The sequence below is a fragment of the Vidua chalybeata genome, chromosome 14 (assembly GCF_026979565.1).
Source record: "Vidua chalybeata isolate OUT-0048 chromosome 14, bVidCha1 merged haplotype, whole genome shotgun sequence".
NCBI classification, from domain to species: domain Eukaryota; kingdom Metazoa; phylum Chordata; class Aves; order Passeriformes; family Viduidae; genus Vidua; species Vidua chalybeata.
In genome coordinates this window covers 18276134-18289557 of record NC_071543.1, presented here as the reverse complement: position 1 = coordinate 18289557, position 13424 = coordinate 18276134, and the positions used below count along the sequence as shown (strand labels likewise).

Sequence of the window (13424 nt, the reverse complement as noted above, 5' to 3'; positions counted from 1 at the left end):
ACCCAGAAGTGACCTCCAACTCATGAGCAGTGTATTTCATGTACATTTACAGATATCAATTCCTGCACATCAAAGAGAAGCCAGGCTCGAGGAGAATTGCCACAGTGGATAATCCTAACAGCTCACTGAACAAAGGATTGCTGCCAAATCCACAGAATGATTTCATCATCTAATCACTGAATGGTTTGGGTTGGAAGGGACCTTAAAGATCATCTTGTTCTGAGCCCTGCCATGGGCAGGGACACCTTCCACTAGGGTTGCTCAGAGCTCCATCCAACCTGGCCTTGAACACTTCATGTTGAGAGTAACTAGATTCACATTAAATAGATTTTTAGAATATCTAACCTAAATTACCATGAAAAATGCAGTTGTATACTTGAAGAGGAGCATCTTTTGCAGGTTATTTTTTCTGTTTTGACATTAGAGAAAGCATTCTTCTCAGTCTAATCTCTTTATTTATTCATACAGAAGGGGTTTTATTCTAGGAATATAGATTTCTGTTTGTTTAAAAACAAACAAACCCCATTGCTTTTTGCAGATCAACACAGATTCTTTTTTCAATTCAACTTCTGAATTTCTTTTTCATCGAATTCATAGAAAAAAAATACTCTCTGTAAGAGCATTATAGATCAAGACTACTTCATGAATGTATTCATATTTCATGCTAATTAGTCTTTGTACACAATCCCTGTCTCTGCAGTGCCAGTACATGTGTCTCTGTCCTCAGCTCTCATTAAATGTGCTGGGCTTTATTTGAGCACTGCATCACCCAGCCTCAACCAGACAGTTGGGAATGCAGAGCTGCCTTTCTTCCCCTGCTGGATTTTAGCAAGCTCATCCACACCAAAGCTCCAGCTCCTGAGAAGAACGAGGCATGGAGGAGGTACAGAAGGTACCAACCACTAGCAGAGTTATCACACAGTGGAATTCCAGACTCCTGGAACGTGTGGGCAATGAATGTTTCTCTGTGTGTCACCAGCAGTGATTCTCACACCTCCCTAATGGGAACCTCTAACACTTTAAAGGTTGGAAAAAAAACACAGAACCCATTTCCTTTGTAGGAAAAACTCAATGCCTCTAAGAGTTCACCTCCCCTTGGCTTTTCCTTATAGTCACAACTGCTGTTCCATCTTTCCTCTTCAAGATTTTCATTTTCATATTCTGAGAGTTGAGGTATAACAAATTAATACGAGAGCTCTGTGAGCAACCACCTAAAATATAACACATTACTAAGACAACTCAGTCACAACATTGTTATAAATACATAAAAGAGGTTTTTTTAGACAATACATGTCTGTCCCCACTCCGATTCTATTTAAATTCTCTTTAAATTCTTCTGGTGAAGCTTTCTGACAAAATTACTAATTGAAACTTGACAATCTGAGCAGCAGGGGCTTTGTCACTAGTATTTTTCAGGTGTTTTTCAGTGCCAGAGATTTCTTAACCAAAAGATGGCCTTGCAGCAGGCACACACACACAGGAGAGCCTCTCCAATCTCCGTTTGCCACGTGGCACTGACAAGGCAGGTGGATAATCAGTTTGTACCTGCAGTCACTGCAGCCACTCAGGAACCAGCAGGATTCCTCAGTTCAGACCCTTGCTCCTCAAGCCTCCAGTAGGGAGCTCTCACCTGTCCCAGTGATGTTCCAAAAGGGTTAAGCACTGCCAATTAGAGTAAAACTGAAGGAATGGCCTCCACGTTAGAGCATCTGACCTGGATTCAGAACAGACAGAATGCTGATTCTGAAATGAACTCCATTTCTCCAGGAATTGTGGGGAATACATTATGCTGTACCTCCAAGCAATCCATGAATAATGATAGCAGCCTTCAAACAGCCCAGACCTCCAACTATTTCCCACCTGTCTCTTCATCTGAATGCAATTTAATTCACACACAAGCTGTTTGTATTTGTTTTTCTGAAGGTGCAATTATTGCAGTTCTTTCTGTAATGCTGATTAAGAATGTCCAAACTTCTCTCTCAGAACCCTCTTATGGAACAGCAATGCTCTGAAAAAACTCCAACTCTGCTGCAGATGTAAAGCAAGCAAGTTCCAGGAACAACAAACTGAAGATAGGAAAATTGCATCCATCTGAGCCATCCCTCTTGGTTTTTCCCCCTTAGGAATCTACCACAAAGTTTGAAAAGCAGAGTCCTAAGAGACACAATCAAAGTGTGCCACACTGAGACATGCACTGAAATTCCTTACTCTGCCCAACCCTAAAGCATGAGCATTCTGAAAGTGGTATTTAGATAAGATGTTACAGGAAAAGAAGACAAACAAAAATAGCACAACTGACACTGAGCCTAACTTCTGAAAAAGTCTAAATAGATTTTATTTTTTAACCTGGGATATTCTTCATTCACTGTCATATGATGAAAACAACTACAGTTAGTAGGTCACACCAACAGGACATGTATTTTACATGGTATGTTTTTTCAAAATAAATTATGTTTTCTTAGTGACTCCATATTACCAACTACCTTTGACACAGAAAGTAAGTTATTGAAAGGTGAGTGCATTAAAATGCTATTTGAAATAAAAGATTCAGAACTAATATTTATAATATTTTTCTCCCAATTGGAACTTTTGCTTTCTTTTACACCTTTCTGAACACTATACTCATATCAGTCCTGTTGTCCAGAGATGAATGAAATGGGTCCTGATGCTCTGGAAATAAGACATGGACTGTAAAAATAACTCTAAGCATTTAATAATTTTAAAAATGTATATAAAATATATCAAAATACAGATATACATACATAAATCTATGCTAGATGGTAATAATTTCAGGCAGCAGTTTGTTTAAACCATGCAAAGCTTTTTTCACCCTTGAGTTTGAGAGTTTACCTACTGGATAAATCCAGTGGAGAAGAAAAGGAAAGTGAAAAATAGTAAACTAATAACTCACTCCTTTATGGTACTTTATTCTGTTGCTGAAAAACAACCATTTCAAATACATCCAGAGATGAAAACAAACCAATCTGCTGCACTTCTGTGTGAAACAGATATGAAGAGTGATGACCTAGGCGTGCAACCCAAGGAAATGAAATTCCTCTGCCACACAGCCCCGGGTGACCCTACACTGCACAGCTGATCCTCCTCTGCTTTTCATTCCCACCCTTCTGCAAGGGAGAGGCTGAGGAGGGCAAGGAACCAAACAAACTCAGCCTGAATCATCAGCAGACCAAGGGAGCCACCTGCAGTTTGCAATCCTGAAGCAAATTCCTGGTGAGTTCAGAGGTTTTTGCTCCTTTTTCTGTTGACAAAGCAGCTGAGCTAGTGCAACACAGCCCTGCAAACAGCAGAGATTTCTGCATTCAGCTGAGTCCTGCTGCCTCACACCTACAAATGCAGCTGTCTTAGAGGAAATCTGCCCACAGCTGGACCCACTGAAAGCTTGCAGATGTTGAAGTTCTCTGATGAATTAGATCTGGGCTTCTCAGCATAGCAAACTCAAAGCCATCTTCTAAAAGTACTAATTGCTGCTCCTTGTATTTCTAAGTCCCAAATGCAAATGAATGCAAAGAGTTTTCTTTCAAGTTTAATGGTGCACTGACCTATCATATATTCTTTATATACATTAAACATATTATTTATGTACATATCATATACATTATATACATTATACATATAAAATCAAAACCTGAACACTTTGTTCATGTTTAGTTCAATCACAGCTTACATGGAAGTTTGTCTTTTCTCTTGTCCCTTCCCACTCAAATTCCCATAATGCAAAAAACACAACTCAGCTATTAAGACCTTACTTCAGTTTTGAAAACATATGAAAAGGATTGTTGAGTTGTATTTTAAAAGTCTAATTGTAAAGCAACAGAACCCTGATGGAGAAGTTTTCCCTTGAGGCAAGTTGGATGGATAATGAATTCTGTATTGGAACAATCCCAGTAGTTACAGACTATTATGTACTAATTACTACCTTTACAGACCTACTGTACACATAATTAATTTCTTCAGAGCACTACTATCATTCTTGACTGGCAAAATACACAACCTAAATTACAAGAGGCAGAAATTAACATGATCCTTTAGGGAGAAGGCATTAACTTGCTTTGCAGTGTTTTGCAATTAGACCATCAATCAACCAGTGAGAAATGATTTGGATAGCAGCAGGCCCAGCAGTGAGTATTGTCACAGTCCTGAGTGTGGCACGTGTCACAGCCTGGCTGCAGGGTCACAGCACTGCAGCCTCTACCTGCACCTGTCAGGAGACACTTCAGCATTCAATTCTACATGGATTTAACATCCCATCAATTAAATAGGAGCTTTCTGACATCATATTCCAGCAAGCACTGAAGACATGACAGTGCTGCTGGTGCTCTCCCCTCTGCTGGTGGCCAGAGAGAAAATTTCATATCAGCTAAGGGACAAAAGCAACATTTGGTAAAAGAGTGCTTGCCATAAAATGACCTGCTTAAATGATTTTGAGGATTTCAGTAGGTTCTTGGCAAGAACCTACTTTAAACTAACTTATTTTAAACTGTTAATTTCAGTTGTTGGGGGTTTTAGGACATTCTACATAATTAAATCATACACACCCCCAACTCCATCAAAAAGCAGTAGCCCAGGTTTCCTGAGATGTGTAGCTGCACTGGATAGTAATATAATATGCAAAAATTATTATTAAACTTCACAACAATATTTCTCCCCAGAAGTACCACACCCCTTCAGCTCTGGCTGCATTCCTCTAAAGCAGACAGCACTCAAACAGCAAGGCAGCTGACAGCCTAGTGATAGCCAACATTAAGTCATTTTTGGAGTATCCTAAACCAAAACTATGCTACATGAGAAAAAAATCCCCAAGTGTTTTTCTCATTGTACCAAAGAATCATGAATAGCATTCAGAGGTTTAATCAAATTTCAGTGCTGCAACTTATAAATGACAAATTTTTAATAAATGTGCACACCACCAGTTCTTTTACTTCAGTTACCATTCCCACTGGCATTCCAAAATTCCACAGAATACAAGACAGTAAACACTAAGTCATCCAAACTGCTTTTGGCAATTGTCAGTTTGCTTCCACTCATCCCTTTGTTTGTTTTACATGCTGACTGAGCTCCTGAGAGAATATCACTTGCATTTCTATTTGGCTTTTTATCACTCTCCTGTAATGTACTTGGAGACCACCTCATGAAATGGGAATAAAGCAAGAGGGAAATTGATCCCAGATGATGCCTGAAATAAGCATTTGGGACATTATGGAGCTGCTTAAGGTAAAAAGGGAGGAAGAACAGTGAACATCATTCTGTGTTTCCCTTTGCAGATAGCAGCTGCAGGAAAAAAGTTGCTTCTGGCATGCAATTCTTTGGGTCTGTGCTGCAACTAAACGCTCCAAGAGTCTTTTTGACATCCAGTAGGTTCTCAAGTTTAAAAAACCTTTGAACTCAGACAACTCTGCCTTTCTGCAGGAGTCGGCCAAGTAAGATTTTCACATTCTGAGTACTGTGCAGCAGCATTTTTAATGTGCATCCTTTGCTATGGCATCTTATTTTCTACAACCATTAAGTGAGAACCAAACAAAGAAAAATATCTGCAAGGCTATCAGTACACTAAGCTATTTGAGGAGTTTCTGTTGTTCCTAGTTTTACAACTGTGCAAGTATGTCAACAAGAATTTCTTCTCATTGGAAGCTGTCAGCTATGTCAACATTTCAAGAAGGTTTTTTCAGCATTTTTAACGAAGAAGCTTTTCAGGAATTCTGAAACATTTCTTCAGATTTCTGGTGAAAGAATTCAGCTCAAGGCAGAAGCTTGTCCTTTTCATTAAGAAGGGGCTCATGCCATTCTGTCATCTGCTGCTGGGCATTCCTTCCCTTAAAGGTCTTCCTGTCACACCAAAGGAAGTGACCAACTCCACATCATTTTAACCTCCCTGCAGTGCTAAGAACCAAGAGTCATCCAACTTGGGCATGGAAAAAAAAGTTAAATTACTGCAAAGGATGCTTTTAAATTACTGCATGGAATAGCTGAACATTTAGACCAGAAAGTGGTTCCAAGGTGTGCTGCAAAATGAGAATTCTAATGGTTTAAATTTACTGACTACTGAAAGGAATATACTGAAAAACACAGGAAAATATGGAAAAACATAGCCATGACCAACTCTTTGAAGAGGTTTCAAAAAGAATTATTCAGAAATAATTCAAGGAATCTACTCAAGAAATAGCTCATTACAGTCCTCTGAGAGCCCTTCCTGAGTTAATCTTTTTTTAACGCTGTGTTAGTAAAAATTGCTGTTCTTATCCCAGAAATTCTCAGCTAGGAATAATAATGCAAATAAACATGATTTTAGGATCAGAATGTAAATTTAATTATAATTTCATTAAAAGAAAACTCACATCAGTCTGCAACATACAGTGAACTTTTAAAAGGTATTATTGCAAAAAGGTTCCTCCCCTCATGCTGTAAAGTGAAGGGGGAGCAATTCTTGTAATAGACTGTTATGCTTAATATATGTTTTAAATCATCTTCCTGCTATAAAACCATCAAATGAATTCTATGGTATTGCACAAAGCATAAAAGAAACTGCCATTACACAGTTTTAAACTTAATAAAAGCACAATAAAGAGCAAAGTAAGAATGTACCTTTCATTTGGGTTCCAAAGGTAAGTGCCAATTTTGCAAACAGCTCCGGGTCTTCAAATTTATCTTCTTCAGCTTTTACCCAAAAGCTGTTTTCTCCTATTTCTTGAGGCTCGATCTGAAAGAAAAACAGCATCTCCAGAGTCAATTAGGAGTGTTTTCAACAGCCAAGTTAAAATAAATGCCACAGAAGCTCTGGGAGAATTGGGCTGATGAAGCTCAGCCCCATTCTGGGATGTTCTCTCCCTGCTGTTCCTGCACAAGCACAGTGAGCTGAGCTGCCCTCTGGCCACAAATGGCCTTTGTTGCACTTCTCCCACTCAGCAAGTTTTCCAAACAGAACTAATAACAGAGCTGGCTTTTCAAAGTGTTCTAGCTCTCTCTTGATTACTTTCTAGAGAGTTCCCCAACTCTTCAGCACTTCTTTTCCCTGCTAGCTGAGAACTGTATGGAACAACTTGCCAGGAAATGAACTGGCCATGGGGACCTTGCAGAGACTCAGGATGAGCTCTCTACTGGCTACACTAAAGGAAGAAAATGCTCTGCAATTTAGAAGCTGAAAGACAACTTGACTCTTCATGTATGACTCAGAACTGCTGTTCTGTTTTCAAAATAGGTTCCTCTAACAGCTTTGAACACATTATTAATTATTGTTTATAAGTTTGTTTAAATGCCAGATAATTTTCAAGGGGTATTTAGCTTTAAGATGATATGCAGGGAATTTAGCAATACTGCATTTGTCAGCCTCACTCCAATTTCCCTGCAAAACCCTGGTCCTCCACCTTTCAGCCCTGCTTTACCAGCAGCTCCAGGGAAGACATTTTAAAAAACTACCTTAGTCCAACACTAATGGGGAAGACAGTTACAGCAAAAGGGACTAAATTAAACAGTAAGAATTTTATTTCTCAAATGATGGCTCCTTAAAAGTGATGATCAAACAGACTTTCCACTTTCTCAGTAGGCAGGAGATCTCTGGCACTGTTCCCAGAGCTCTTAAGCAAAGCGTCCATCTGCAGCTCCTTCCCATTGTCACAGCCAGTGTTCCCAGAGACACTTCAGAAATTATTCCCACAAACTCCCCAGTGGAACTGATCACAATGCAATTGGCTGCAATTACCAATATGTATTATAAAATAAAAGCTTGCTTCTCTCCATGCTTTCAGGACAGCAGTCCCACAGTTACAAAACCCCTGCAGTGCATCCTGATCCTGTCCTTTCTCCTCAAGACACTCAATTCCTCCTCCCACAATGAAGAAGGAAAGGTATCACTTATCCTTTTACGTGGTTTATAAGAATTACAGAAAAAGTAAAGATTTTCAACCTGATTTTAAAATTTATTTCAATTAATTTTTTAAAAACATGGCGGGCTGTTTTGTATCATTCTAGTTAAATATATTGAAAGTCTGTTTTTAAACTACAGCCCTTAGATACACTTTGAGATTGTTTGAGCACATCTCCAAATATTTTGAAATCATTTGAAATAATCGAAGCATTAATTCTTCTGCCAAAAGAAACTATAAATTGGCATGCTATGCATTTCCACACAGGCTCTCTCTCAACCTTCTGGATTCCTCCTCCAAGACTGGTGGGACTATTCTGCTCTTTCGTTACCTCAAAGCCTTTTGACCACTCAGAATTTAGAGGAACTACACAGCATGGAATATATAAAAGTCCTTTCATTTGCCTTGATGATTTGGTGATTTTGGTACTTTTTCCTACATCAAACATCAACATATCTGTCATATTTTATACCACTAAAAAACTGCCAACCACAACTTTAGAATGCAATTATTTCATCTTGATAACAGCTGCAATTATCTAATTCTCCACATTATTTTTTTTTTTAATATGGAAGGAGCAGTGGCTACACTGATCAAAAAGGGGGTTTAAAACAACACATCCAGCACACATCTGGATGTTTGTACAAGTTCTCCTGTTAGAGGGACTGGATATACTGAGAGGCAAAGAATAACTGGGAACTGCTTTAAGGGTTCACTTGCAAATCAGATTGTGCTTCACTTCACTGCTCAAATAATGCTTAGGTTTTAAGATGGTTTTAAAAATTAGATGTGATGAAATACAATCAAGCTAAGACACTGGAAACTCATGATGCCCAAACGTTTCCCTTGAGCAGTCCCATGGCTCCTCCCAGTGGCCACAGCCCTGCTCCAGCACATCACTAACTGAGAACAACCAATAAATATCTGGGATAAATAATCAACAAGTAACATTAAAGCCTGATATCAGCAATCTCTGAGCTCACAGCAACATTAAACGTCACGAATTTAAAAAGCTGACGTTGGTTTGCCTTGCTAGGTATGTGTGAAAGCTGCTTTAGAACGGTTTGGAGATAAATGTATATTTAGATAGAACTTGATGCAAAGCTGCTCTTGATGTTCACTGCACCTGATACAATGTAAGCTGGCTTCCTGGGACACCTGGTACAACAAGGAGCTCTGCCAAGATGAATCTCATTTAAAAATCCATCGCCACAGGGTACCAAGCCCCTCTGTGCAGTGCAGGAGGGGAAGGAACACCATCCCCACGCCTGCTGCCATACCTTTGACCAGTTGATTCTCTTCATCGACACCTCCAGCTTATACTTCTTCTTCTCCTTCATCCCGTGTGGCAATGCTGGCACCACCGGGAAGGGGGCAAAGAGAGCCCCTCCCAGAGGGGGCGGCAGCGGGGGCCCCCCGAAAGGCGGCGGGGGAGGGACTGCTCCCCCGGGCAGAGGAGGAGGAGGAGGAGGCCCTGCTCCTCCAGGCAGAGGAGGAGGAGGAGGAGGCCCTGCTCCCCCGGGCAGAGGGGGAGGTGGGGGCACACCAGGCAGAGGAGGGGGCGGTGGGATGGCTCCACCTGGCAGAGGAGGGGGCGGTGGGGGAAGGGATGCACCAGGTAATGGAGGTGGTGGAGGGATTGCTGCTCCACCCGGCAGGGGAGGTGGTGGAGGAATTACTGCTCCACCTGGAAGGGGAGGTGGTGGAGGAATTACTGCTCCACCAGGCAGGGGAGGTGGTGGAGGAATTGTTGCTGCACCAGGGAGAGGAGGAGGAGGAGGAATTGTTGCTGCACCAGGGAGAGGAGGAGGAGGAGGGATGGCTCCACCAGGGAGTGAAGGCGCTGGAGATGGTGGGACGTTCTCACTTGGGAGGGCTGAAGGTATTCCTGGGACTTCTGTCAGGGCTGGACCCTGGAACACAACAGAGGAATTCCTTTCATCAGTGACAGGAGGCAGTTTGATACAAAGCTGAACCAACCAGGATGGTTTTAGCCAATTGTATCTCAAGAAAGTGAGAAATGCAACTGTTCTCCTATTTAAATGAGAAACAATAACAATAGATTATACCATGTACCATAAAGCTGCCAAGTAAACTGAATAACCTAGCATTTTTATAAAAACAAATTGTTTCAATTTTAAAGAAAATTTAATAGTAGCAGTAACATTTAAGTGAACAGAACAGCATTTTATTTCTTACCAATGCACAAAACATTTATCCCACTTAGGATACCCCGGCAAGCTGGGGCATCAGAGATGAGAATAACCATGCTGAATTTTAACAACACTCATCTGCTGCTGGAAAATTCTCCCCAGCAACCAGTGGAGCAGCTATTGCAGTGTAAGAGGTCACAGGACCAGTTCAGAGCTATTCTGACATCTGGAGGGATGCAGGGTGTGCAACAACCTGTCCTGCTGGCTTTTGAATCTGCCTGAGGGTGCTTCTTTGGTGAGAGGAAGAGTAATCACAATATCCATTCTAATAAGTTCTTACTAATTAATAAGGAAGAGAAACAGCAGCGTGTCAAACCGTCAGAGGGGTGAGTGCAGCTAAAAATAAGTGTGATCATATTCTGTGGGGAGCATAACACTGGAAAAGGGAAGAGACACCAGAATTACATGGTTAATTAACCAGTGGTCAGCATTACTGTGAATGCCCTGTCATGTCTGGATAATCTGAACTGTGTTCGAATCAATAAAACAGGATTAACAATTAATTGGACTAAAAGTACATTTTTTACTTGGCACAAGGCACAATGTGTTTCTTTGGCTCACAAGTTATAATGCAACAATTGCTGCAGAACTCGTTAAAACAGACTGTCACATTTCAGTGTAACACTGGCTTGTAGGAATTTGTAACAAACATGAAAATTGGCAAGAAGGAAGTAAGAACAGAAGTGTCTGTGTCTCCACCTTTGTGTCCAAAGAGGAAGTGAGATCACAGGCTTCAAGACAGCAAAAAAAAAAAAAAAAAAAGACAAAAAGGCAACAGGCAGACCTTGCCTAGCATTGAAGGAGTACAAAACAAACCAGACTGAGGCAAAGGCACTAAATAATAATATCTGCTAGTTCCTAAAAGGTATAAATGACCTGTCTAAGATATAAAGCTGGTGTAAAAAATAAAAAAGGCTTATAAAAAGTGTAAGAGTAAAAAATATATATATAAAACCAAATAAACACTTCCAAGACAAAAACTTTCTGCAAAACATACAGAAGCAGCAATGTGAAAGCATAAACAAATACCTGCAGGGGAAAAAAAAAATCAGGCTGGATGCAAGACTTTTATAGCCTAAGGAGCATTTTTTCTCAATAAAGCAGCTACCTATGGCAGGTTGAACATACTGCTATTTGTAAAATGTACCTCCATTAACTACCCTTAGTAAACTATGCTGGCTGCAAACCCAATCAATACACCTACAGCAGACATTCCAAACTCCACACAGACAAGTTATTCCGAGGCAATTTCTTTTCAACTCCTCCTCAAAAAAAAAAAAAAAAATCAACTCAGCTGTGGAACTTAATGTGATATTTCCTTATTACCTGGGTCCGGAGCTGTTTGACTTCTGTCTCAAGTTCTTTGATTTTCTCCTCTCGTTTCTGCAGCTCTGCTTGTGCCTCTTGTCGAGCTGTGAACTCTTCATCAAACTGTAAAGATTAAACCAGCACAGGAGAGTTTGTCCAGTTTTGGCCACACCAGAGCCAGGAATTCTTTGAACAGTATCCGAGCTGGAGCAATTGATGGACTTTAAAGTTTTTTAGCAGAATTTTTTTTAACACGTTCACTTTTGGTACCACAATTTCTTCCATCAACAAGGCAATGACAGAGAACCACCCAAATCCAGCTATTCAGTACAAGTTTTTCCCTCCAAGAGAACACTGCAGACTTCTCAAACCAAACTCGAGTATGCATCTATTGCAGCAAGTTTAAATTAATGAAAAATTAAATCTGCAATCATCATGTTCAAGAACATGTTCTGCTATTTGGCCTGAAAATGCCTAATAGACCAGATCAGCAAAAAATACCAAAATTTGGGATTATTTCAATACACATCTCCATAATCATGAACTTCAGTCTACTGCAGCTAATATTGCACATTCATTCACTTTTTTAAGGTTATATCTGCACTTAAGTTATTTAATTATTACTATTTCAGGACAGGAGAGCAACAAGTGGAATTGTGAGAGCCACTCTTTCTCAGTTTCAGCTGGGAAACAAGCTGACTGTGCTCCTGTCAGGATTCTGTTCCACACCATGAGCAGGACTTACCTTCCTGGAAAATTCTGCTGCTTTCTTTTCACTCTCTTCTACTTTAGCTTTGTCCACACAGGCATCTAGAATTTAAATAAAATACCACACACAAGTGAAGTCAAACACATCACAGCTCTGAGGTGCTTCCAACCATCACTACCCTGTGAGCCCATGACACAAAAGCAACAGGCACTTCATTTTTTGACCCTGTCTAATTTCATTAAGGGCTTCAGCATTTGGTCTGGTACTCCACAAGTACACCTGTAGCTTACATGCATATTTCCAGCACACTGACAAAATTCTCAGTCAGTGTAAGGCTACACAGAAGAACACAAAGAAAAACAAGGTAAAACTGCTTAAACAGTACAAACCAACAAGATGTGTAAAATTGATGTCCATCCTTCCTCTGCATTTAAAATCTGGGTCCATGCCACTGCAGTGCAGCACTATCTGTGACACACATTCTTCTATGATCTTGTAATACTGAGGTCTAAAACAGGAAACATTTACAAGGCATTAAGAACATGAACAAGCCTTTATGCAGTCGGGGAGGGGGGACAACTAACCCCTACTATCTGAATTCCACAACTGCCAGAAGAAGTATCAAGTTCAAACTCTTATTTGTAAATATTTTGGATATGATGCCTCAACCTTGCTATGACACCATGCTGCACACAAGAGAAGTTTACACTGGAAAGAGCAGATCCAAGGCATGTGGGAGTATTTTCAATTATCAGTTGTACAACTTCCATGTTCTCTGAAGCAATGAAGGTATCAAATTGAATAAAGAAAAAGTGCCCAATGAGTTAAGAGGGTTTTGGGATCAGGGTGTTAGACCAAGCTTCAGGTCTTTGAAATAAACATGATTACATTTACCAAGATCTTTTTAGCACTAACATGGAGTGAAAGATAAATAAAACATCAGTCTCAGAGTGATTTTTTAGGCATAAGCTACTCAGCTTACCAAGGTGTTAATTTCTATTCTAGCCCCTACTTCCCCCAAAAAATCCAGCCTGGCAGCTGGCACTCACCGGACATAGTAATCGTTCCTGATCAGGAGGAAATGTTGGAGAATTGACAAGAAGTAATTTTCAGAAGAAGTATCTTTCACCATATTGTACAGCAGATGAAATACTTCGCTCACATCAGTGCAAACATTGTTAAGAAAATAACAGTACTTAAAAACCCACAAGCTTAAACTCAGAAGTCCCAAAAACCCCAATTCAGCACAGAACAGCCACCCCACCCAAACACAGCTCCCCAGACATCTCCCATATTGTTCAAGTAAAACCTCTCCAC

General features: G+C 40.3%; 1 protein-coding gene across 1 annotated transcript in view; it reads right to left on the bottom strand.

The window, feature by feature from the left end:
• The window catches only part of DIAPH2 (diaphanous related formin 2), a 175761-nt gene that overhangs the window by 127164 nt on the left and 35173 nt on the right, over positions 1 to 13424 (bottom strand). The window contains exons 13-18 of the mRNA XM_053955415.1: positions 13157 to 13273; positions 12497 to 12615; positions 12144 to 12208; positions 11417 to 11521; positions 9158 to 9790; positions 6601 to 6715 (exon numbers count right to left, since the gene is read on the bottom strand). Of these exons, the coding sequence (XP_053811390.1) occupies positions 6601 to 6715; positions 9158 to 9790; positions 11417 to 11521; positions 12144 to 12208; positions 12497 to 12615; positions 13157 to 13273 (1154 nt within the window). The remainder of the gene's footprint in view (positions 1 to 6600; positions 6716 to 9157; positions 9791 to 11416; positions 11522 to 12143; positions 12209 to 12496; positions 12616 to 13156; positions 13274 to 13424) is intronic.